The 25564-nt window shown below is 41.5% G+C and overlaps 2 protein-coding genes across 13 annotated transcripts in view; both read left to right on the forward strand.

The window, feature by feature from the left end:
• Nucleotides 1-25564, forward strand: part of AFAP1L1 (actin filament associated protein 1 like 1) — a 902653-nt gene that overhangs the window by 696660 nt on the left and 180429 nt on the right. The window lies entirely within an intron of this gene.
• Nucleotides 1-25564, forward strand: part of ABLIM3 (actin binding LIM protein family member 3) — a 213643-nt gene that overhangs the window by 132125 nt on the left and 55954 nt on the right. For all 11 annotated transcript variants that reach the window (XM_042454195.1, XM_042454196.1, XM_042454192.1 and 8 more), the window contains 4 exons: nt 3653-3836; nt 9289-9401; nt 19000-19126; nt 23277-23370. In XM_042454195.1, coding sequence (XP_042310129.1) covers nt 3653-3836; nt 9289-9401; nt 19000-19126; nt 23277-23370 — 518 coding nt within the window. The remainder of the gene's footprint in view (nt 1-3652; nt 3837-9288; nt 9402-18999; nt 19127-23276; nt 23371-25564) is intronic.

Below are 25564 nucleotides of genomic sequence, written 5' to 3' on the forward strand. Positions count from 1 at the left end.
ATCTGGTAAGTAAGCCATTTGTCTGCCTCATTACCAGTTGCTGTCAGTTGCCTCACTGGGACATTTTAGGCAAAGACACTTTGGAAGAAAAAGAACCCTACTGCGTGTTGTTTTCATTCTCTTTCATGGCTGTGGCAGTCACTAATGAGATGGTGTACCAGCATCATCCTGGGAAACAAGCATTGGCATAATTCGACGGTTGCTTGAATAGAGGTCAGACCTTCTCTCTGGGCTGCTCTGCCCAGGTAACTTCTTGTTTCCTGCTAATACTCAGAGGACACAGTCTGTTGCTGTCATGCACCAAGGCTCACAGACAATTCCCCACAAGCAGTGACCAAACTTTCCCTCTCCAGGTTCCAAACCTTCCAAAACCATGCCTTCCTTATTTTTTGCTGCATCTTCCCCACAACCCAATAGTGACATCTTGTGGGGTTGAAAGATGAGCTCTCCCATCTCTAGGTTCTTGTCTTTTTTTTTTTTAAGGGCAGGCTTGGAAAGTGTCATGAAAACAAAAGAAAAACTTACTAACTGTCCAAGTGAGGATGAGATGAGGGTGGAAATACAATGTTAAGGGGCCAAGTGCAGAGAATTGGAGTCAGATAGTCATGAGAGAAAGAACCAAGGATAGTTCAGGGGCATGTATCCCTTGGCAAATGGGGCTTCCATATCAGTGGAACCGTGAATCTGCCCTGGGATTTTGTCTAAACTTTAAAGAATGACTTTAAGTGCTGAGCTGCACTGTATCCAAGATACAGACACAGTACCTTGGATAGTTCCTTTAAAATTTGGACTAGAACCCAGAGTAAATTCTCTGCTCCACTGACATGAAAGCCCACAGCCACGGCTGCCTGTTACATTTATTAATATCTAGTTATGACTTGCACATGTGAATGGGTCAACACAATTTCTAACTGCAGGGACAGAACTATTTCACCATTACCAGACAGTTGTCACTCACCCAGTACTAAGGAATTAGATTTACAGAATGAGCCTGTGGATACCACATATCATCAAAAGGATCAACAATTGGGTACAAGAGTAAATCAAGCCTGAACTCTCTTGAAAGACCAAAGTGACTAAACTAATGTTACTGTACTTTAAGACATATCCTGAGACCCTGTAATATGTGGAGATGATCATAATGCTGAGAAAAGGGGAAGACAGTCAGAAAAGAGGGAGATCACATTACAGGTGGATAGACCTACTGTATATACTCATGTATAAGTCTAGAAATTTTAGTCAAAAAATTGATCCAAAAAACCTGAGTCAATTTATCCACTGGTCAATATAGATACGGTAAGTACTGTATGTTAACACTTATTTTAAAAAAGGAACCATCCTCTGGTGAAAGGCAAAAATATAATCTGTTCTGGAATCACTGAATCCCCTCTATTCTTTCATCCATCCAGCCTTTATTTTGAGCAGAAATAGTTATGCCTGCTAGAATTTTGTAAGTTCTTTGGCATTGTTTTTCTTTGCATCATCCTTTAGATCCTTTGTTATATGCCCCTATATTTTATCTTCGACTTATCTGAGCGTCATATCAAAATCCACAATTTTGACCCAAAAACTTGTCCTCGATTTATACATGAGGTCGACTTATAATCAAGTTTAAATGGTAATCAAGGAAGCCACAGCCTTCAGTTTGCAAGGCTTGAGCTGGGCTGTTTATAATAGGATGCCTTGGCAGAAGTTAACAGTATTAATGCCCAGTATGGACTCCTTCAGAACCTGTTTCCTGATTGCTGGATGACACAGGACTTTATTCCTACCCATAAAGAACTCTTAGGAACACCTATGAATAATGCAAATAATACAGAAAGACAGTCAGAAGCTATTCCTGGGAGGCAAATCATAACATAAAGGCTGCAGAAACCTTGGTAAAATATACAATCTAAATTTTAGATTCTAAAAATCAGAAAACCCAAAAAGGCATGAGGTGCTATAATTCAAATTGCAGTGTAGAAATGGACAAAAATCAAACCCCCAAGAAGGGCTGAAGGCACACAACAACAAAAAGTTGTATGTGTTGATTAGAATGTTGTTGGGGGAGAATACAAATGGATTCCCGAGGAAGGGCAGGACAGGGAAAAGCATAGGCATTGCAACAGAAAAGAACTTAATGACACAGAATCCTGCCCATTCAGCCTTAATTGTAAGATACTATATGCAGGGCCTCTTCAGATGTCATTAGAAAGCATGCAAAGCTGATATAATAGGAGGAAGTTCTTCAGGTACCCTAGGTCCTTTCTGTATGAGTCAGAAACTCTGGAGTATTCTGGCTCCACAGCTGCCCTGATTTCCTTCTTACCTGGCCCTCTATTCCCATGTTTTTGTGGCTGTCTTCACAGGTGTCCTGCTGAGCCATCCAGCACCTCCACTGCTGCTGTGGGTTGCTCACTTCTGGAGTCACAATGAGATGCCCAATAATCATCACGTGCTGGGCACTTCATTCTGATTTCAGAATGAGCAACTCATAGGAGACATGGCAGGTAGCTCAGCAGGTTGCCTATGCAGACAGCTGCAGCAGCATGGGAACAGATGACTCTGGCTCATCCTAGAAGATCCAGAGCAAAAAGTATATATGGCTGTTATACCCTGTTTCTGGTGTGGAACATGCTGGACATTATCTGTACTGTTTGCACCAGAACCGGAGTTTGGGGAATGGGAGGAGAGGAGATGGGCCCTTTGGCCTTTGCAGACAGGGTCCCAGTTTCTAAACCCTGCAAGGTTTTAAAGTTAGTGATCAGCCTCCCAGCCTGAGGCCAGCCATCAGCACAGAACAATATACATGCAAATCACTCCTGCATTCCCAGGCTCACACAGTATATATAGACCCATTTTTTCCAGGCAAGGCATTCCCTGAAGATGCCAGCCACAGATGCTGGCGAAACGTCAGGAAAAGACTTTTCTGGAACATGGCCACATAGCCCCAAAAACCCACAAAAAACTATGTATGCCGGCCATGAAAGCTGTCGACTTTACATTAATGATCAGCAATTTGAATTGAGTCTGGAAACAAACTGGATGCCAGAAAAGATGATATAACTGTTAGCTTCACACTTTAGAATGGTAGGCATACATACTGAAACATGCAAGGTGGCAGAGGTCAGGGAGCCACAGCCAGTCAGGCCACCCCAGTATGTACATGCATGGATGCATAGCTAATGTCCATAACTGGTGTTGCTTGTGGGAAAAACCAATGTGGCTGTGACAAGCATAAGGGTTGTGGTCTAATCTGCACTGTGGAGATAATGCAGTTTGACACCACTTTAACTGCCATAGATCAATGCTATGGGATTCATAGTTTATTGTGGCACCAGAGGTCTCTGGAAGAGAAGGCTAAATATCTCACAGAACTACAAACTCCAGAATTCCAGTCATGGCAGTTAAAGCAGTGTCAATTTATATGATTTCTGCACTGCAGATTAGACCTGAGTAAAGTCGAAAGTACAAAATAATGTGAGGTGATGCTGATAACCTGTTGGCCAAGCATAATATTTTTGACCCAAAAACGTTCCTTCCATTACTGCCCCCCACCTCCCATCTCTATTGTGGCATCTCAAGCAAGCTCTCTAAAATAATATCCCAGGTTTGTAAAGATGGTTGAAAGACTGATTCGTCTTATCTTTTCTGTGCTTTCCTTTTGTAGTGTGTGGCTGTGACCTAGCTCAGTCTGGCTTCTTCTTTAAAAATGGAGAATATATCTGTACCCATGACTATCAGCAGCTCTATGGCACCCGTTGTGACAGCTGCCAGGATTTCATCACTGGAGAGGTTATCTCAGCCTTGGGCCGGACCTACCACCCAAAGTGTTTTGTCTGCAGCATGTGCAGGTGAGTTGAATGTCTGACAGTAATGTGTTCACATATTACTATCTGAGGATCACCAAAAACAAAATGCCTGAGGTGCCTGGAGAAGATACAGTGTTGGTATGGTACAAATCACGGCAGCCACCATTCAGGCCTGACATATAGAATGACCTCTGTCTTTTGGAGATACCATCTACACTGGAGTACTAAAATCAGCTAACATCAAAGACCAGTCCTAACACACCAGACCTTGGAAAGTCTTGGCCTGAGTCAGAACTTGTTCCTTAGTCCAAGTCGTTCTCAGTTCTTAAGAGTGGAGTGAAGTATCTTTGTACCTTCTTTCTTATCTTTAGTTGCTTCTCTGGAATTCAGCATGTGATTTTTTTTCTTTTTTAAAAAAAAGCCCCAAATATTTAATATATGTTCCACAAATTTAGAAACCTAACCTATCAAGTGTATGATCACATAACATTAATTATACATAGAAAACTGATATTGAATAAAGCACAATTTAGCTTGCGTACCTGAAGCTGGCCCCCCTGGTCTGGGTTCGCTGCTGTGTATCTTAATGTCTGGCTGTTCTGCATTATAAACAGCTCATGAACAAAGCAGAACAAGAAATGACCATCATTAGCCAGCAGGTACAAATTACAGTTTGAGGCTATTTGGAAGAATGAGTTTTTTTACCAAAAAACAAACAAACAAACAAACAAAAAACCTTAAGGTAACAAGGTCTTGTAGGGAAGATTACTGCATCCCTCACAAGAAAAAAATATGTCATTATTTCTCTAAAATAATATAAATTAAAAGTTTTTAGAATGGTTGGCATCTAATGATGTACATTTCTACTTCTTTCATTGCAATTTCAAAAGTCTTTTTCCTCACTAGGAGAGATACTGAGAGTTTTTGTACACTTTTCAAAGTGTTTTTTCCACATTTAGAAGACTCTACAAGCAAGAATGTTTGCAAAGATTATCATGTTTTTGCTGCTTTCTTTTTCATGGATTTTTTGAAAAGTGGAAGCAATGGATTGTTTGAGTCTTTCTGACTCAAACTCCTGACCTACTGTGCTTTCTCTATGTGTGTGTTTCAGTTCACAAAGGGCAAAGGAGACTAGTTCTTCACAGTAGATTCTTGCACTGAGACCTTGAGGAAAACATTATTGTCTTTTTGTTCTCATATAACGGTGAAAAATCTTACCCATTTTGTGTTGAGAAAGCTTTTCTCATTGAAGATGAAAAAAAATTGTAAATAATCTCCATTGTGCCTTCAAAAGTACATAAATCTGGGGAAAACAGTTTCTATAGTCATATGTAGGAACTGGTCCACTGATTTATTAGTATGTCACATTAGCGGAATTAAAAGTGTGTCAAGCAAAGATGGGGTTAATTCTTGTCATATTGGTGTCACATTGTGTGACAATCTGATCATTAGCTGATGGATATTCCTACAAATGCAGTGGAGGGGATTACTAATATCTCAAGGGAACAGTGAGGCTATTGTGAGTTATGAGCTATTCTTGATCTAAAAAATATTCTGATAGGACAGGTCTATTATTTTGTCAGTCAGAGCCTTGGGAGTGCATTAGGGGAACATTAAAATGAAAGATGGGTGTAAGTGAATGACAGGAAAGTCTAAAATTAGCCCCACACTGGCTTTATCGCAGACATACACATGCTCCCCCACACCACAGATGTTAGTATGGTTTTCTGAAAAAAGCTTAGCCACCTATTGGGCAACAACTCTGGCTCCCTTCTACTTGCTCCAAATGTCATCAGAGTCCAAGTTGGGTTGATAATAGTTTGGAAAGTAACCATGCCATTGGCTCCACCCAGATAATCAGTGTCCTTCAAGGATTATCAGGAAAAGTGTGCAATGCTACTAAAATATGTAACATGTGAATCAGTCATTGGTTGTTCCAGGGTTGTGAGGCAATAGCTGAGCAGACCTTTATGAGGTGACAGCCCGGGTCGAGATGCATACTAGATGAGAGGGAGACACAGGAACAGGTTGCACAAGATGGAGTTGTTGATCAGGTTAGGGGAGATCAAGGAAACCCATACCACTTGGACAGGTCTTTCTCTGAGGACAGTGAGTCACTTCACAGCTTGGACTGAAGTATCTGTTTCCACTGATGAATAATGCTGGCATGGAATTGGTGCTACTTATGCAAAATACAAGACCCAGGCATAACTCTTGCTACATACAGCCTGTTTTGATTTAGGCTTGGTGAGATGGGTATCATTTTCTCAGCCCAACTATGGGGATGTAAATCTTTGCTTATTCAATTCCTGCATGCAACAGCAAATACTGGAGTAAAATAATAAGAGTTTCTCAATTTTGTGCTTTTCTTGTGAAAATTTTGTAAGGGGTTTTCAGCAAAAACATTTTTACCCGATTTGTTTTTGCATAAAATGCAATATATTGTACAAAACATACTTTTGGGGCAAAATAATTTTTGAAGGGGAAATTGCTGTTGCTGACAAAATCCTGTTTCACTGTCTGACAGTCCCACAGGACTAAAATAGTATTACAACTGTAGGACACATCATTGTATCTGGGAATATTTTTACATCCATATGCAGCAAAAATAGATCTCTAGGAATGGAAAGAATATTCAGAAATATTTGCAAAATTGTCAAAAAAATTAAATATCAAGAAACCCTTATAACAAGAAATCTGGAGCGTATCTGTTCAGTTTAAGATTTATTCCGCACAAAATTCACATTTCTGCACAACACATAGCATTTTCTGGACAGAAAAACATGTTTTTATCCAGAATTTTATTGTACCGAAAATATTGTTTCCTGCTCAGGAAATGCTGTACTTTATTCTGCACAAAATTCAGATGTGGTTGATTTGCACAGAAAAACATTTTCCACATAGGAAATACTTTTCTCTGCACAAAAATTAATATTTCTATGCAGCAATGTTATTTTCTGTGTGGAAAGAAAATGCTGGGCTCTTTCACACACAGGATGCAAGTGTAATTAAATAGGAGTTTCCAAACAGGAGAATGGGAGAAGTGCAGAGGGAAGTGATAATCATCCCCCGATCATGCTATTTGCACTATTTAATCATGATTTAATGACACTTGCCTCCTGTGTGAAAGTCTGCTGTGTTCTGTGTTAAACAAGCATGTGTGAATTTTGCACAGAATAAGTCTCCAACTGCAATTAGGCTTTTAAAAATGCATGATTGTTATAGACTTTTTCACAACCACAAGAAAATTGCTAAAATCAATCACTGCTTCCTTCAAGAAGAAACTTATTAAAGAATTACATCCTTACAGATTATTTGTTTTAATTCCCAGTTGCAAGCCTGGCATTAGTTACTAGTCTTACAATATTTAATATGCAGTATTTGTTCTTCAGCATGGTGAACTATTAAATTAAACTGTAATCTATCAATGCTAGCTTCACAACAATCTCCAATCATGCATATTCAAGCTGTCTTCATACATACCCCTTCATTGTACTTGAGATACACAGGTCGTTCTCTCTTCCCTGATATCATCTCCTCTGTTGCAAACTCTATCTTTGCCTCCTACCTCTGTTATTCCCCCCCCCCAAATATTCCCAATAACATTTTTGTTGTTATACCTTGTATAAAGCATGGTCCATGGTGTGAACAACTAATCCCAAAATTACAGGATGAGAGTGCTTTGTATTCTTTAGCAAATCTGAAAGAGCATCAGCGCAATGAATTTGGAACAACTGTTTGCTTCCCTTCTCAGTTTAGTCCTGACACAGTTCCCCATGAGGTACTCCAAACTTTTGCAGTCTCTTTATTTCAAATGTGATCAAATGTGAGTGGGGAGCAGAGCTTTCACTGGGAATGTCAAATCCTACTATGAGTAGCCAACCTCCCATGTTGGCTTCCCACTGGAATGAAACTGATTATATAAGTATGCACCAAGACCATGTATCCACTGGCAGATAGCCGCACTCTTTGTGGTTTGTGGTCCAAAGTGTGTGTGTGTGTAAAGCAGATTGCACTTACCCACATACCAGGTCATTAAAACTTGTTGCTTGGCAGCCATTGCTGAAGTTACAGAGCCCCTCGTGCTAGTAGCCTTCATCTTACCCATTTTCATTTTATCTCAGGGTGAGTTTGCATTCCTGTTTGTTTGTTCTCCTGTATCTAGTTTTGTGCACAACAGGTCAGTATTGCACACAAGCAAACAATAGTGCTGCTAAGTCTTCAATAATAGGCTTTTTTCCTTTTTTTTTTTTTGAAGAGCAACTTCATCATTGGAAAGTAGACACTGATATTTCCATAAACTTGATCAAATGTGTGATAAACAGCCACTAAGTCTATGACCATAATATTTGATGCTGACCAATCAATTCGGAAGATGTGTTTAGCTGAAAAAAATTAAGTACGAGGGGGGACCCAATGAATACACATGCAGTGTTCCCTTCTTATTTGGATCCAGTCTTTTTCTTTTTAAACATGTTTGGGGGCTAGGTTGTGGAGAAAGCAGTGATTAATAGAGATGTTGAAAGTGAAAGGTGGGGTAGATATGCAGTAAGGGAAGTGTCTGCCCTGTACATTGGAACTGATTTTCAGGGAAGCCTGGGATGTGTTGTTTCAGCACACTTTATAAGAGAAAATAATAGAACTATAATTCTCCATAAGACTTTTTGTTGGGAACTTTGACAATTAGACAATTAATTGAGTGTAGAATGGATTTGCCCTAATAGATAAATTGTTGTTGGTCTTACTGCCACCAGTACACTGACAGTCTTCCTGGAGAGTTCCTAGAATCGATGTATCATGCTAGCATAGCACTTCTGAGACTTGCTGCTAGTTTTCAAGAACCCAGTTTTGAATATCTCTGAGTCTTTGCTGGGGCCAGGAAATCATGCTGTAAAGTGAATGAGTGATTTTGGGAGAATGGAAACATACTTGGCCAATTTAATAAATTACTTACATTGACAATGCGGATTGCAACCCTATTGATTCCCCTGGACATCTCAGCAGCTGTCAGCATCAGTTACCAAAAGTGTTCTTCTGGATTATTTGTCTAGGTTTGATTTAGGAGACATGGTATTATGGTGGTTCTGGTCTTTCCTGGGAATAGGTCATCTTGGAAGGTGGTGCTAAGAGATTTCTCTTAAACTCATGGCTTTTTTGGCCTATGGTGTACCACATGGTTCCATCTTGTTTATCATGTTCTCCAAAATGCACATGAAAGGAGAACCAAGTAACTCACACAGTCTTTAATTTCCCTTTCCCATTTAAAAAAAAATCTACAGAAAGGTAAATTTGAAACTTAAGCCACTAGCAAATTTTCTGTTAGGAGCTCCTTTAGAGTAATATGCAGTTATAGCTCTCACCAGTCCCTTAAGTCAGCCAGTATAGCTGATTCATAATTTAACAAACCTGTCAAGGAATTCTTACATTATTTGACCATATTGGTGGTTTTAATTTATATACTACTGATGTTCTCCTGGTTTCTCCTCTCTTTCAGGAAACCATTCCCCATTGGAGACAAAGTTACATTCAGTGGGAAGGACTGTGTTTGCCAAACGTGTTCCCATTCCCTAATCAGCAACAAACCCATCAAGATTCATGGACCAAGCCGTAAGTAGCATACCAGAAGGGTTGAGTTACTGAATGTGAAGGTGCTGGAGGAAACTTGTTGGTGTCTGAGATCATCTAGTAACTTAGAAAGGGAGAGGGGGCCCATGAGAGGAATATCTCTGGAGTGTAGACATCTGTTAAGATTAGTGCCCTCTTTTTTCTGAAATAATTAAGACTGCAGTTCTAAAGGAGAGGGTATGGAGGAGAGAGTGCTGTGATACCAGTATAGCCAAAATCTTTTTTGCTAGCAGGTGCATATATCAGATGAGATGGTGTTTAGATTCTTTTTAGCACCTGAGGTTTGGGCTTTTTCCAATATGCACAACAAGACCCCTCAGCCAGTAAGCCCTGAGACAAATCCAGCTTTCTCATCATATCATGAATATCAATGTGTGTTGAGATAAAGTTGGCACTAGTGGGCTTGAATCCTCTTCCTCCCCCACTCATCACTTTCCTGCCATACACATTTCCCCTCACCAAGGTTGAAAGGAGCCAGGAGAGAGGATCCAGTATTGAAGCTTTCTATCTAAGGTTGGAGCATTGTTAAACATCACCAAAGAGGTGGAGATCTGCTCCTTTCAATGTCTCCTAGAATGAATGTCAGATGGAACCACAGTTTGTCGTTGTTGTTGTTGTTGCTACTGTATGCCTTCAGATCTTTTCTAATTCATGGTGACCCTAAAATAACCCTATCACCATAGTACTGCCTAATCAGTAGATTCTATGCCTACATCTTCCAAAATTATTTTTAAAAATCCTCAAGATAATAATAGTGCTTCTCAAATTCTGAATCCTAACACTCTACTTATTAATTCTAACTAGAGAAGACCCACTAAATCAATGGAATCTTTATAAATCAACTTGTGAGTTCCACAGACTCAGTTCATTTCTAATTGAGGCTAACTATTAGATTTAGTTTTTGCAAAAGTGAAAAAAGCCTATGCACTTCAAGTCTCCTCCTCCATCTTCATTTTCTTCTGGGCCAATCTGTGTCCCTTCAGATCTATATGAGCTCCTTGAATAAAAATAAAATAAAGTCAAATAGTTCATAAGGTAAAGGGAGCCAGCATGTTGCAGTAGTTTGAATGTTGAACTATGTCTCCAGGAAATCAGATTTGAATGCCAGCTCAGCCATTGGAGACCCACTGAATGGACCTTGGGGAAGTCACTCAGCCCCCCCCCCCTTTTATGGGGAGTGCAAAATGAGAACATTGCTCCACAAATAAAATTATTTCTACAATTTTATTTTCCTTTAATCTCAAGACATTGCCGTTACTCAAATCTTCATTTAGAAAGAGTTTAGGCATCCAAAGACATGGGGAAGGCAAGTTATCAAGTGAATGAGAACATAGTAAATACAAGAATTCTAGATTTGAATGATTTTCAATAGCTCACTCTTTCTAATGACAGCACTTTGAGAACTAAGGGAAAATGCATGAAGGAGAGGGAGAATTCTAATCTGGAGTGGAAATGCCCTCATCTCCCTTACATAGCTACCTCTGCTCTCAGCTAAAGAGGAAGGCCATGGCAAACCTCCTCTGAATAAACCTTTCCAAGAAACTCTGCCATAAGTCATAGTCAACTTGAAGGCACACAACAACCAACTTTGTAAGGCAATTTAAAAACAAAACAAAATGCTGCTGATACGATGAAAGGTGATCATATATGGTAGTGCATGGTGATTACATTTTCTTTATGGTGAACTTCTGATGGGCACGTATGTGCATACACTGGAATACTCACAAGTGCCTGGGGATGGTGAAGTCACATAATCACTGTGTAATGATAACTTGGGGGCTGTGCAGACCACCCCTTTTAGAGCCATATCGGGACCATGGTAACTGCATGCTGCAGCCCTGATCTGGCCTTTCCGTGGCACAAAAAGGAGCCACAAAAAGCAGCTCCTTTTTGTGCCCTGGAAAGGGTAGCATAGCCACTGCACCATGATTTTACGGCACTCCTTTGACACTGTGTCATCTAAACGCAGCACCAGAGGAGCACCATGACACCGCACACTGTGTGGTGCGGCATTACACCACCATGGGGGTAGAGTTGGGGCATGCGTCATATGGACGCCACACCCCAACTCCGCCCCTAGACTGCAGAAGCTGTTAAATAGCCCACTTGCATTGCAAGAACTAGCTGCATGGATAAAAATCATCCTGGCCTAATTTCTGTGAGTGGACCAAGGAGAAAACCAAATTATCCCACATAATGCAGCTGTGTGGTGGAATATGAGACATAGGCCACTGGCCACAGAAGGCCCTTGCCTGCTCCAGGGCAGGAGGTTAAATGAAAAGCTCCAAGATGGGTATGTGTAGGCAAGTGTATTTTGCTTTCTCTGTGCTGTATATTCATTCGTTTGAGTTGCTGCCTTTGTGTATCATGTCCCCTGCTAACAGGGTACAACAAAGGGTGGGTGAATGTAGATGGGAAGAGAAACACTCTGCCTGCAGCCACGTCAGGAATTGCATTGAGGTTGGCAAGAAAACCTGGAGGAGAAGGGCAGCCATATTTCCCGGGTCACCTATTGGCACCCCCACTCCACAGTGCTGTGTGACTCTGCTTAGAAATAATGAACTACTTTTTAAAAGGCCTTGTGGGGAACAGTTGACATTGGGAAGCGAACCAGCCGGATGCAATTGCAATGCAGGCTGTATGATCTCAGAGCGGAGGCAACAGATGTTGCTGTTCCCTGGTGTTTACTTAGACACATTGATTGCTGAGAGAAGAACTGTACAGTTTTTCCTCACTGTGATTACAAAACAGTATTTTCCTGTGACAGCCTGCTCCTGGCTGGGCTGTAGGGAGATGCCAAACAAGACTAGTATTGTGGCCACAATTCAACAGAGAGTCAAGAGCTCTTAAGCCTATTGATTTGACTTAGGCATGCAGAGACATAGCACTGTGTTGGATTGAGGCCTGCCTTCCCTCAAGATGGTAAAAAGAAGTTCAACTTCTATCAACATTTCCACATACTCATTTTTTTTATAGTACACATGAATTTGGGGAGAGATTTATTTCTTCTCTTATTTTGTGTCATTCTTAAATATATACTGTTTTGCCAGAATTGACAGAAAAGTCAGTGCTGCAAGGAATGCAATGCTGAATTTTACAGGAAAAATAGAGTGGAGTAGTGTGGGATGGAGGGACTTTGACCATTTTCTCATTTGAGAATATTTAAAACTAAACTTTGTTTTGGTGTCCATATCATCTGAAAACCAGAACATGCTCTCTCTCTTTTGTTTACTACATCTGCAAACTACATCTCAGCTCCAGACAGGCCAGATGGATGACTGTATCCCACTGATAACCTATAGTGGCTAGTACAACTATTCTTTATGGGGGGAAGTCACTTTTTTGGACTACAACTACCAGAATTCTAGGAACTGTAGTCCAAAGAGTAACTTTTCCCATTTATGTGCTGCATGCAGGAAGATAAGAGAGAGGAGGTGGGGGTTAATTTTCATGGCTTCTCCATCATTAGTTTGTCTTTCTGTGACAAAGGAAGATGGAATCCACCTTGAGATATATGGTGGGATGCAATTTAGGATAGGACTTCTTTGCTTTTTATATTTCTGTAGAAGGGAGGACCCTGGCAGGTGACATTTTTCCTGTCAGAATGGAAGGAAGAGCCACACCTGGTAATCTTTTTATGGTGTTAGAGAAACAGGATGTCTCTTTTGGCTTGAAATCTTACCAAGCTAGCAGGAAATAGTAAAATTGTTTACTAGGTGATTGTATGGCCTTTCTCTTTATTGGCTTTAGATTCATACCACACCTAGTCTGAGAAATCTTTGCACCAGTATCCCAGTACCTAGCCTTCCTTCTTATAAGATCCCGTCTTGGGTCATATGATGTCTCAGAATATGATAGAATCTTGCATGACATTCCATTAGATTTTTGGTCAAAGTATGTTATTTTGAGTGTTTTGTTGGCAGCACTGATTTCATATTTAAGCTTTTCTATGTTTCATCCCGTGAGGTGAGATAAAACTGCCTATTGAGTAGGATTCTGCTTGTCATATTAGACAGATATGGGTGCAGTCTGCAGGGAAACTCCAAGCATGTGCAAAATAAACAGAAGTTGCATGAAAGCACAGTACCATATATACTCATCTATAAGTTGAGAAATTTATGCCCCAAAGTTTGCCCCAAAACCCTGGTTCAACTAACATATGGGTCAATATGGTAATGCTGATGATGGCAACTCATTCAGTGACAAACACACACATATATACCTTCCTCCCCACTTTCTCTCCCTGCCTGGGAATGGACTGCTGAAAGCAGAGAGAGTAGAGGGCGATTTTTATTTCTATGGGAGCAACAGCTGATCCAGTCACACACAAGACAAGCTGGCCACTGCAGACAACTGTGGGCAGGCAGGCATGCAGTAAAGAGCTTCCATTCTGGCGAGAGTCTACTGTAAAAGTAGGTTTCTTGGCAGGAGTGAAGAGGCAGAGGACATCTGTGACTGTTTAACTCCACTCCAAGGAAAAAACAGTTGCAACTGGGGTTCTTTGGTGCTTCCTCGCTATGGCAGAGAAACAGCCTCTGTCCATTGTCAGGAAAACATTGAAGAGCCATCATGGACCTTACCTTCAACTTATCCACGGGTCATACCAAAATCCATAAGTTTGGTCCCAAAACCTACCCTCAACTTATACATGAGATCAACTTATAGTCAAGTATATATGATAATAATAACAATAATAATTTTTATTTCTATCTTCCCGCCTCTCCCGATGGATTGAAGCAGGATCACAACAAGGTTAAAATTACAATTACAATATAGCAGCATTTGTTACTGCACCATTGAAACCACAATTAAAAGAATAAAAGCATAAGAACATAAAAACCTGAAAACATTTACAACAATCAATCACGGGGGCAGCTGGTCTCGTTTCATGCTAGTGGTCTTCATAGGAGGTCAGGAGGATAAGCGTGGCGAAAGAGCTCTGTCTTTGCCACCTTCTTGAAGGTTTCTAAGGATGTAACAAGGCTGGTCTCCTCTGGGAGTCCATTCCAAAGTCTAGGAGTAGCTATACTGAATGCCTTTATGGAAGTAGAAACATGTTTGGATGCTGGTATCTCCAACAAATTCTTCCCACTTGTTCTAAGAGTGCGGGGCAGATGATAGTTTTTTCAGTGGGTCTTGTAGAGGAGAGCTTCCCCTAGCCTGTGTTCCATATTAATTAGTCAGGAGGAGGGGGATCCCATTCATATTTTCTAACACAGGCATCAAAGTCTCTTAGGCTACTCTGCTTCAAGTGTGGAGCAGCAGGGTGTCATTTAGTAACGTGTAGTACTCCACACAGCACCCATTGCTCTATTAAGGTATTTTGTATATGTCGGAGTTGTAGGTGCTGAATCTTATCACCCTGAAGGAGGTTAGATTAATAACATGTAATTTTCAGATGAAAAAGACTTCTCAGAATTGGAATTCTTATCCAGTTCCTGCTACTTGAAGCTCAGAAATCAAGTGCAGTGAAAGAACATAACACAGCACCTACTGAATCACAACAAAGGTGCTCCTCTGTTCCCACTCTAACCACTTTCCAGAAAGCTGTTTAGAGATTCTCCAGGGGGAACCATGCACAGGCCAATGTTTGGTTTTTGCCCCCTCTTTCCACCCCATGTCTTCTGCCAGTTAGAATCAGCTGGAGAATACAACTTCCCTAGAAATCCACTCCTAGATATATTCCTCTCTTCAGCTGCACAGCTCAGGTTACTCCGGAGCACCATGGATTATTCATAACCAGTTGCAAACAGCGTTCGTGATGTGTATGGCTGAAGGACAGCCTCTTTCTGCCTGCTATCTGCAGCTTTCTAAGAAGCAGACTTTAATGTATCTGTTCATAAATTGGCATTTAGATGAGATCTAGCAATGATTTTAGAAAAAGAGGCAGGAGGAGTATAGTGGAGTCTCCTTCCCTAGAGGTCTTCAAACAGAGGTTAGATGGCCATCTGTCGGGGATGCTTTGATTTGGATTTCCTGCATGGCAGAGGGTTGGACTGGATGGCCCTTGCAGTCTCTTCCAACTCTATGATTCTATGAATATTTTGTTAATATGTACAGTCCCAGGAGTAGAACTTCCCAGACTCTCTTTCTCTATAGATATAACTGTTTTTCTGTCTCTCTCTCTCTCTCTCTCTCTCTCTATATATATATATATATATATATCTGCAAAATCTCTGCTTTTTTATATCTATGTCTATATTGAAGGCTGGAGATCTCCCTAAGCCATTCTAGCAGCAGAATGTAGTAAAAGGCTGAGCAACACATCTGGGATAGTGTTGAGAGATGGGTGACAGGGGCGGGAGGAGAAATAATCCAGCAATTCTAGGTGTTTCAGATTAAAACACAGTGTCAGTGGGTATTTTCAGACTGCAAACCTTCATCAACCACCTGCAAAAATGTTTTCATTCATTGCATTTTCTGGTGTTAATATGAGAGGGAAGGACTGGAATAACTCCCCAAATCAACCGGATGGTCCTGTCTCCTACCTTTCTTTCAATTAAAATCCTTGAAAATCTGAGGGATTTTCAACACTGGAGGAAAGAACCAGAGTCAGAGTTCTGTCAAGGCCAATGTGCTTCCTTCTACTGGTCTCAACAGACAGCAAAGGAAGTGGGAAATGAGAGAGAAGGCCAGTAAATTCCACATGTGCACACACTAGACATATCCAAACTAGACAGAGGTTATGGAGCAGCTTTCCCAAGACTAGCATGTATTCAAAATATATTTACATTTGACATCTATCAGTAAGTGACCAAGCACAGATGGAAGCTGCCAGCACCACCCTGTGGTCCCCAGCCATAATAAAAATAGTTCAACATAGCACAAAGATTGGATGGAGTGGCCCAAGGCACCACTCAAACTCTGGTGGTACATAGAAGTTTTTTAAAAAAGCATTCTACATCTGTTTGTTTCCTTTTCATTGCATCAGTGTCCAGATCTCCCTGAATCTTGGTCTGGTTTTCCAGAGTGAATGTGCTGCTACTCCATCAGTAGTTCTTAATCTGGACCCCCCAGGGGCCAAAATGTCCTCCCAGGGGGTCCACAAAGCCTTGAAGAAATGTTATGAACTCTTACAGTTAAAATCGAATTAATTAATTAATTAATTAAAATGGGAAGGAGGGAGGGAGAAAGGTTTTATGCCATATTTCAGTTTGATCCATCAATTGCACTAGTTGCACTAATCTGCCACCTCCATTAAAAACAAACAAAAGTAAAAATTGGTTATGAAAGTAACCAAAAATGTATTCAGCATTTGCTGGTCTGCATGCAGTGAGAACATGCAAGAGGATGATGCGAAGTGGCTGAGAGAAAACATGGCCACATAGCCCAAAATACCCACAAAAAGCCATGTGATATTTCTTGCTGTTGTGTACCTTCAAGTCATTTCAAGTTTATGGCAACCCGAAGGCAAACCTATCATGGGGTTTTCTTCGCAAGATTTGTTCAGGAGAGGTTTGTCATTGCTTTCCCCCGAGGCTGAGAATATGTGACTTGCCCAAGGTCTCCCAGTAGGTTTCCATAGCCAAGTAGGGAATCAAACCCTAGTTTCCAGAGCCCTAGTCCAACACTCAAATCACTATACTATGCTAGCTCTCTTTTACATTTCTTGCTACTACACAATTTTATTATGATTAAGATTAATGATGTTATTAATTTTTATGGAATGATTCCATACGAAATATTATAAAAGGAATATGTGCATTTACTTATTTCTCCCTTCTCTCCAAATCTGAAGACCCTTGTTGAGCAATTTTAAATAAGGATTTGATTCACTTTAGGGTTTTAAATCTTGGGTTAAGTCTTGGTAGTCTGTGGCAACAAAAATATTTAAAGGTGGTCTCTGGTAATATATATATATATATATATATATATATATATATATATATATGAATTGCTGTCATAACGGATGGATTGCTATAGTATTTTGTAAAGGTGGATTCCTAAGTGGACTGCTTATCAACAGAAAAAAATCATAGAATCATAGGAATTTATCACACAGGATGAATCCTGTGCAGAAACTAAATTTATTTTCATGTTATTTCTTTTTCACTCCAATGCATCCGACAACACCTGGGTTTTAAAATCCTGTTTCTGCACAGGATTTTACCAATTCACCCTCCATGTGATAAACTCCATAGAATCATAGAGTTGGAAGACACTACAAGGGCCATCCAGTCCAGGGCCCTGCAATGCAGGAGCTCTCAATCAAAGCACCCCCAATAGATGGCCATCCAACCTCTGTTTGAGAGGGAGATTCCACCACACTCTGAGGGAGTGTGTTCCACTCTGGAACAGCACTTACTGTCAAGCACTTCTTTCTAATGTTTATGTGGAATCTCTTTTCCTGTAGTTTGCATCCATTGCTCCAGATCCTCTTCTCTGAGGCAGTAGAAAACAAGCTTGCTCCATGCTCAATACGACACCTCTTCAAATAGTTAAACAGGGCTCTCGTATCACCTCTTAACCTTCTCTTCTCCAGGCTAAACATACCCAGCTCCCTAAGTCTCTCCTCATAAGGCATGGTTTCCAGACCCTTCACCATTTTGGTTGCCCTCCTCTGGACAAGCTGGAGCATGTCCAGAGGAGGATGACCAAAATGGTGAAGGGTCTGGAAACCATGCAAAATAATTTCAGGCTCAACAAATGGGTCTTAAACCCAGGAAATCACTTTCCATCCTGGATTCTCAGTTCAACATATGGCTCAGTGCAATGTTCAGAATGTATTTAATGGTTTGGAGATCAGATAATGAATATCTTTCAGTCACTCAAAATGTCACTGAGAAATCACAGAGTTGGAAGAGACCTCAAGAGCCATCACACCCAACCCCCTGCCATGCCAAAACACAGAATCAAATCAAATCAAAACGGTTTGTATCATCTTTCATTACATCATCTGTTGCTAACTAAGCAGTGATTTACTACAGATGAGGTCTGATCGTAGGTCTACATGTCAGGATAAAGTCACAGTTAGAATAGCGGTCTACCATGTGGACTTGTTAGTGAGTGTCTCAAATGCCCCCTTGGGCTTCAGCACTCCACAGGTATTGCTGCTGTTGCAGTAAGCAACTTCTTCAGATACAGAAAAAATGCTTACAGAGGCAATTTGTCAGCAGTACCAATATCATTCTTGGGAGAAGAGTGTCAAGGAAGAACATTCAACGTCAGAGCTGTGGAAACTGTGGTCCTGCAGATGTTGTTGAACTTTAACTTCCATCAGCCCTAACTAGCATAGTCATTGGTGCAAGGTAATGGGATCTGCAGCCCAGCAGCATCTGGAAGCTATTCATTATACATCCCTCTTCAAAGGGTTCCCTTAGTAGTGCTTTCTGAGCTTGACTGGCAGGCTTCCCCCAGTGTGCCAGAGAGTGGCACCATGTTTGTTTCCATTGGCTATAACTGTTTCTTTCTTTCCTGGAAACTTTCTACAGACCAGTAGTCAAGGATGCCAGCCCATGAATCACTATGTTGAGTAGCACTGCACTTTTGAGTAGCACTTCATTGTGAGTGCCTAAGACCATTTAGGTGTTGGCGTCAGCACTGGCATCATTATTAATTCTCTGTTTTTCTTGTTTTTTAGAATGTGCAGGTTGCAAGGAGGAAATCAAGCAAGGTCAGTCCCTCCTGGCTTTGGAGAAACAGTGGCATGTCAGCTGTTTCAAGTGCCAAACCTGTGGAGTCATCCTGACGGGAGAATACATTAGCAAGTGCGTATCTTTTTTCTTCTCCTGTCCCCACATCCCTCATATATCTATTGGACAGTAGCAGGAGTTTTCTTCAATGCTACTTATTCAAATTGTTACCTTGGAAAATTTTGCTGACACCATCTGGCATACCTAGTGCAACTTTGTAGATTATAAACCAGCAGGGTTTATATTTTGGGTAATGAACAAAGTGGAAAATTGTGTATCATGAGCCGAGATCTGTGGGTTCCCCATTCATCTGAAATGCATGCATTTCAAAGCAGGGGTATGTCATAGGGCCAATTTCACATATCACATGTGCATGAGTCACATACATTTTCTCTCATCCTGTTTCTATAGAGCTGCTGTAAAAGATTAAATAGTTCAGAAGTGGACAAAATGTAGCCTTGTGGCCAAATGCTTCCTCCAAATCTGGGGCAGGGTGTGGGAGAGATTGGCATCACCTAATCCCTCCCAACACACACACACACTACATTTTTTTTCTGTCAAAAAGTGGGTGAAGTCTCCAGTAGCATTGATTCATGTTTTAAATTGATGCAGGAAACCATGGTATTTTTTTTAACATAATATTTGCCACTATTTTCAAACCCAGGAATAAAATTGTGTAAATTCTTCTTCTACCCATCCCCAATTTTGGACCATCTTTGCTGGTCCATTTAGTCCCTCAGGGTTCCCAAGAGCAAAAGTTTACACCAGATATATTGAAGTTGTCCATCCCTGCTACAGATGAAAGATATAATTTGGATTTGGGAGCAAAGTATGGCACTCCAGATGTTGCTGGACAGCAGCATTGCCTATACTGACGAGAGCTCATGGGCGTTGAAATTCAACAATATCTGGGGAGCTACACTTTGCCTGCCCCTGCTATAATTCTCTGGGGGACTTTGCTTCCAAGGGAACACTTCAGATCCCTCATGTTTATTTCAGGTGGGAAAAATTGTTTTCTCAAATTTTTTGACTTACAAAGAAGTAAGCCATCAGATTCTTACATTTGCTCAGAAAGAAGTGTAGTTGTCCTCTGGCTCCACTTTCCTGGTCAGTGTATGCAAAAGGACTGGAATGTCTGCAAGGACTTAGGCACTTAGAACCATAGACTTTGTAGAAAACACACACATTAGGAAAACAGCATACATGCCTACATGACAGAAAATGTGGATAAAAGTGTGGATTAACCTCCATGTGGGTGAGTCTCATTACTTGGGATGGTAATATAGGTAGGATTCAGAGAAACTAAAGGAAATAGAGACTGAGAGTTTGCCATGTCCCTAGCAAAGACTAATAACATTTCAAAACATTTACTCTCTCTTTTTTCATGGTTATCAAAGTATATTAAATTACTGTGAAGCAGTTAAGACTTGCCACTAATCAAAGAGCATACTGACTATTCCATGCATGCTTGCTCCTTTTCACGTCCTTTGTCAGTTCAAACCCCCCATGCTTCTTCCACAGGATAAAACGTCAGTCCTTACTCAAGGCTGCGTCAGAGGCCTACTCTCTGTTGGGCTAAACTGGGTCATAGCTTTGTCCTGCCCTTGTCCTGCCCTTGGATGGTCACAATTGTAGGACTACTTTTTCTTCATTATTTCATAGTTATTTAACCATTCTGCTCATTTTTCTGATTCACTCGAATTTGTCTGAAGGGCAGGTGAAAGAAAGTACTAGAAAAATCTTTTTTAAAAAACACAACTCACTTATTGCTCTGTCTCTGACACAGATACTGGCTCATGAAGAATTGCCATTCTGTGCCCTCCCCAACGTGCAATTAAATAACGTGCTGTGGGCTTTTGTTTCTCTTTGCAGCAGCAGTGGTGGCTGCCTTACCACATGGTCCCTGGGAGCTGCCTAGTGCTGCCACTGCAGGCACAAGTCACTCTGAGGTCACAACAAGCACCCAGCATTGATAACATGGCTGGGCACCTCATTCTGACCATGTGGGAAGGTAGATGCCTGTTGTTTACTGCAAGAACTGAACATTCACAGCAAAGGAGCAGGTATGGGGGACAGAATACTTGGGGGGGGGCATCCTCAGAGTATTCTGGCAAGTGAAGACAAGGCCTTAGCTGCATTCTTGCCTGAATGTGTCCAAGCAGACTATGAGCAGATTCACACTAACAGTCAATATGAATTGTATTGATTACATAATGATACTTCATTTCAAAAGCGAGTTGTAGACCCTGCCATCCAAAAAATAAAATATTTACCATCAGTAGTGCCCACCATCTTGAAACTTCCAATCCAATTGTAGCAACAGATGCTGAGCCTAAATAGCCAAACTTGTGAAAGAAGCAATGAAAGAATTGTTGTGCCTTCAAGTCGTTTCTGAATTATGGAGATCCTAAGCTGACCCTGTCGTGAGGGTTTCTTGGCAAGATTTATTTGGATGGGGTGGGGCTTGCTTTTGCCTTCCTTTGAGGTTGAGAGAATGTGTGTCATGCCCCCTGCCCCCAGAGTGGGGGCATGTCCACCACAGTCATGTGTGTCCATGGTTCCAGGAAGGCAGCCACACTCTTTAGTTGCTAGTGCCAACAAACCTTATGAACAACTAGTCCAAACATAACAGGTTTAGCTCCATTCAGTGTGGGTGCATCAACCAAAAATACAAAGAAAGTCTGAGGACTGTCTCAGGCTAAGGTTCATGAGCCCCTCCTGGGGTTGACATAGCTCCTTTCTCAAGGGCCTCCCACTCGTATTTCTTTAGAAACTACCTCTGCTTTCCTCAGCTGCTTTCCCCTGGGGCCCCGCCACAGGTCTATTCCAAGCCAGCCTCTCTTCATCCAAATCCAGGAGCAGGGGCCTTAGAGGAGAGCTAAGTGGAGACTAGGGCCTTCCCCTGCACTGTCCTCATGGAGCCTATCTCCTCCACCTCCCTGGAGCTCTTCTGTCCAAGCCTGGCTGCCTCTTCCTACCAAGGTGTGGCATGTTCCTAGCCTTCTGCCACCCAGGCAGTTTCAAGTTCTTCCTCTTCCTTGTCTATTCAGTTGCCTCTTTCAATCTCTCTCAGTCTCTCTCGCTCTCTCTCTTTCTCTCCATCTCCCCTCTGACCACTCTCTCCAACCTTTAAAGCCTCAGCCTCTCCTCCCTTTCTGGCCTCCCTTGGCTGCACCCTCTTTCCTCTTTCCTCCCCTGGCTGGCTCAGCTCCCCTGTGTTGATTAGGCATTGTCAGTTTCCTTCCCTCCTCAGCTCCTACATTCCCTTCCTTGAATTGCCTCGACATTCCTTGGCATTGGCTTTGATACACTTTGAGCTTCAGTGGAGGCCAAGTGGTGGGAGCTTTCGCCCCGCCTTTCCCGTGTCTTTGTGTGAGTCTGGAAAGTTGGTCCGCACCCCATCTCTTCTTCTGTCTCACAGTGTGACTTACCTAAGGTCACTCAGTGGGTTTCCATGGCCAAGTGAAGATTTGAATCTTGTTCTCCAGAGTTGTAGTCAAAGATGCAAACCATTGCTGGACTAAGGTCACCAATAAATACCTGGTGCTGTAGGCTATATTTTAGAGGAAGGAACTGGCAAAACCACCGCTAAATATTCCTTCTCTAAGAAAACCCTGTAACATTAGTGGTGTTACCATAAGTTGACAGAGCACTTGAAGACACACACACACACACACACAGTGCCTATTGACAGGAAATATCTTTGTTGCCCCATCACAGTCTCATGATCTTGAAAACTTACTCTTGCTTGGAAGGTACTGGGGACAAAAAGGCAAATAATCTGTCAAATAATGTTCATGTTTCTTCCCGTTCAGGCAAATAATGGAGAGAAACCAGGGTTCTAGAGGTAATAAGACATACTACAACATAGGCTTGGGCAGAGAGGGGAGATAAGGAATGGGAATATTGAGATGGGTGAAACAGTGTAAACACAGCTCCTTGGACCTTAAGGAGAATATTATTCATTTATTTTATTTATAAGCCACTTTTCTTTTAAACGAGACCCAAGGTGGCTCACAAAAGATATCCATTTATTTGCCCTGCTTTATCAAATCCAGAAGAAGCACCTTGAAGGCAGCATTCCCCCTGCTGCCATTCACTTTAGCACAGATGATGTATTAACCTCACACAGTGGGAAATGACATGCGCTTGGGAAAAGGGGTGAAGATGCTGTGCTATCCTGTTCCCTCTTCTAAGCTTCTTGGCCTTATCTTTCCCCCTGCAGGGATGGCATTCCATACTGTGAATCTGACTATCATGCCCAATTTGGCATTAAATGCGAGACCTGCAACCGGTATATCAGTGGCCGGGTCCTGGAGGTGAGTCCAGTTGAATTGTTCTCTTAATGTCAAGGCAGTGCGTTCCATTCAGAAGAGACATCATGTGCGCTGTTGTTTCTCTGTAATTGAACAAATGCTATACAGTGCCCAGTAGAACATGAGGCATGTCTTATTACAAAGGACTGCAGGGTAACTATGTGGTGATCTTACACAGGGGCTGTTTGAACCAGAGGTCTGTGAAAGGGGTAGGGAGTTGCTTCTGACTTTTTCAAAGCTCTATCCACATTACAAGGTAGAAACAAAGCTTGCTATAGTAACGCCAATGTAAAGGACTAGTTCCTAGGACAGAGGTATATTGGGCTTGGGAATCTGAGTGACAAGAAGAGAATAAGCAGCTGTACATTACAAATATATAGGCTAGCATGGTGGCTGCTAAATATAGCTGACTATATATAGCTGAAGTGAGGGAGTGCTAAAAATTGGCATGGCTGTGTCTGCATTACAGAGCATGGAATGCTCATTCTAATTTATAATCTGGGAGCTGCAGAGAAATATGTATGCAAGCACCATTGTTTTTGGCAGGATGTTTCCAGACTTTATGGTGGCAGAGAAAACCACCTGCAAACATGAGAGTACTGAAGCATCTGTTAAATATTGGGGGACATCTGGTAATTTCATAGCAGAATTTTTGCTTCTTTCCACTGGCTCATAGCCCCTGCACACCTATTGTTCTGTGAATCCAAACCCTTCATTCTCAGTCTATAACAAAGAATAAATACAAAAATTTCCAGTTTCTGGAATAGAAAATTGGCTGGTTTGAAGTATGCAAATAAAGCTGTTTCAGATGAATGCCTCAGATTAACACAGTAGGGTTTGGATTATAAGACTACATTTTTTCAGTCTCTGATATAGCATCAGGCCCATATAAGAACATGAGTAGGGAGACCTATCTTCCATAGTGGCCAACCTGTTGTAAGTGGTATTCAACGGTATGCTGCCTCTCATTCTGGAGGCATATACAGTCATCATGACTACTACCATGAATGTTTCTGATACTGTTTTAAAGCCATCCAAGGTGATGCCATCAACATGCTATGCGAAAATGAGTTCTGTAGTTTAACAATGCACAATATGAAGTTCTTCCTTTTGTCTGTCCTGAATCTTCCACAGTTGGATGAGCCTGGGACATCGGATGTGAGGGAAGATAAAATTATGTGTAGCCATTCTCTGCCCTCTTTGATAAACCTGAATCATGTCCTTTCTTATTTGCCATCTTTTTCTAAAGTGACAAAGCTCCAAACAATTGTGACTTTTTGTCAGAGGAGAATCGCTCTAGCTCTCTGACCATTATGGTTGCCCTTTTCTACATCTTTTCCAATTATGTGGTATCCTTTTTGATTTGCAGCAACCTAAGCTATACATAGAATTCAAAGTGTAGTCTCAGCACTATAGATTTTTAGGAAGGCATTTTGGTATTTTCTTTGAAATGCATGGAAAAGTTAAGCAAACGTGGCTGTACCTTTTGTCCATGAAGTGCCTTTGTTCCTTAATCTGGAGGCGCCCTCCCCAAAAAGTCTTGTTCCTTACTTTCTAATCACCTCCAAATCCACTGGAGAAAAGATACTTTCCTGGCATGCTTCTCTTCTTTCCTGGTCCAAGGCATTTTAGCAGCATTATTCAACAGTGCCCCTGTTTGTACTACTCCTCAGTGATCCTACCTGCCCTCCAGTTGATAGCGAACACATTTTGCAGTCTGCTTGCCTCTTATCCATCCACCTGAAAGACTGCTCTGTAGTCAGGTTCCACCCTGCTTTTCTCTGTTGCTGTGGCAACAAATCCAGTATTGCTGCTAGCCAGGCAGCACGATGCTTTCGAATAATGAAAGGAGCCCTGATGGTAGAAGGCTGTGGCTGCTAAGGGAAATTTGGGAGCCCAGGGCAAGCATTCCAGGAGTCAGCCCATGGAGCTTGTCGAATGAGAGTTAAACCAGAGACACTCCAGGCTATTGGGCTTTAAATGAATGTTTTATGTTAACGGCAACAGCAAGTCAAGTGGATTAAAATGGTGTTACATTTTCCTTTAGCAGGTATCAGAGAAGGTTACAGCTTGTATTCCTCTCTCTTAAAAAAAAAGCTCAGGGGGGAATTAATTTTCCCACTGCTATTGCATGCTGCTGCTGAGTTTGACTAGGACTTAAACTTATGTTAGGGCTGAAGTTCATCTCCAGAAACTG

Source organism: Sceloporus undulatus, chromosome 2, assembly GCF_019175285.1.
Source record: "Sceloporus undulatus isolate JIND9_A2432 ecotype Alabama chromosome 2, SceUnd_v1.1, whole genome shotgun sequence".
NCBI classification, from domain to species: domain Eukaryota; kingdom Metazoa; phylum Chordata; class Lepidosauria; order Squamata; family Phrynosomatidae; genus Sceloporus; species Sceloporus undulatus.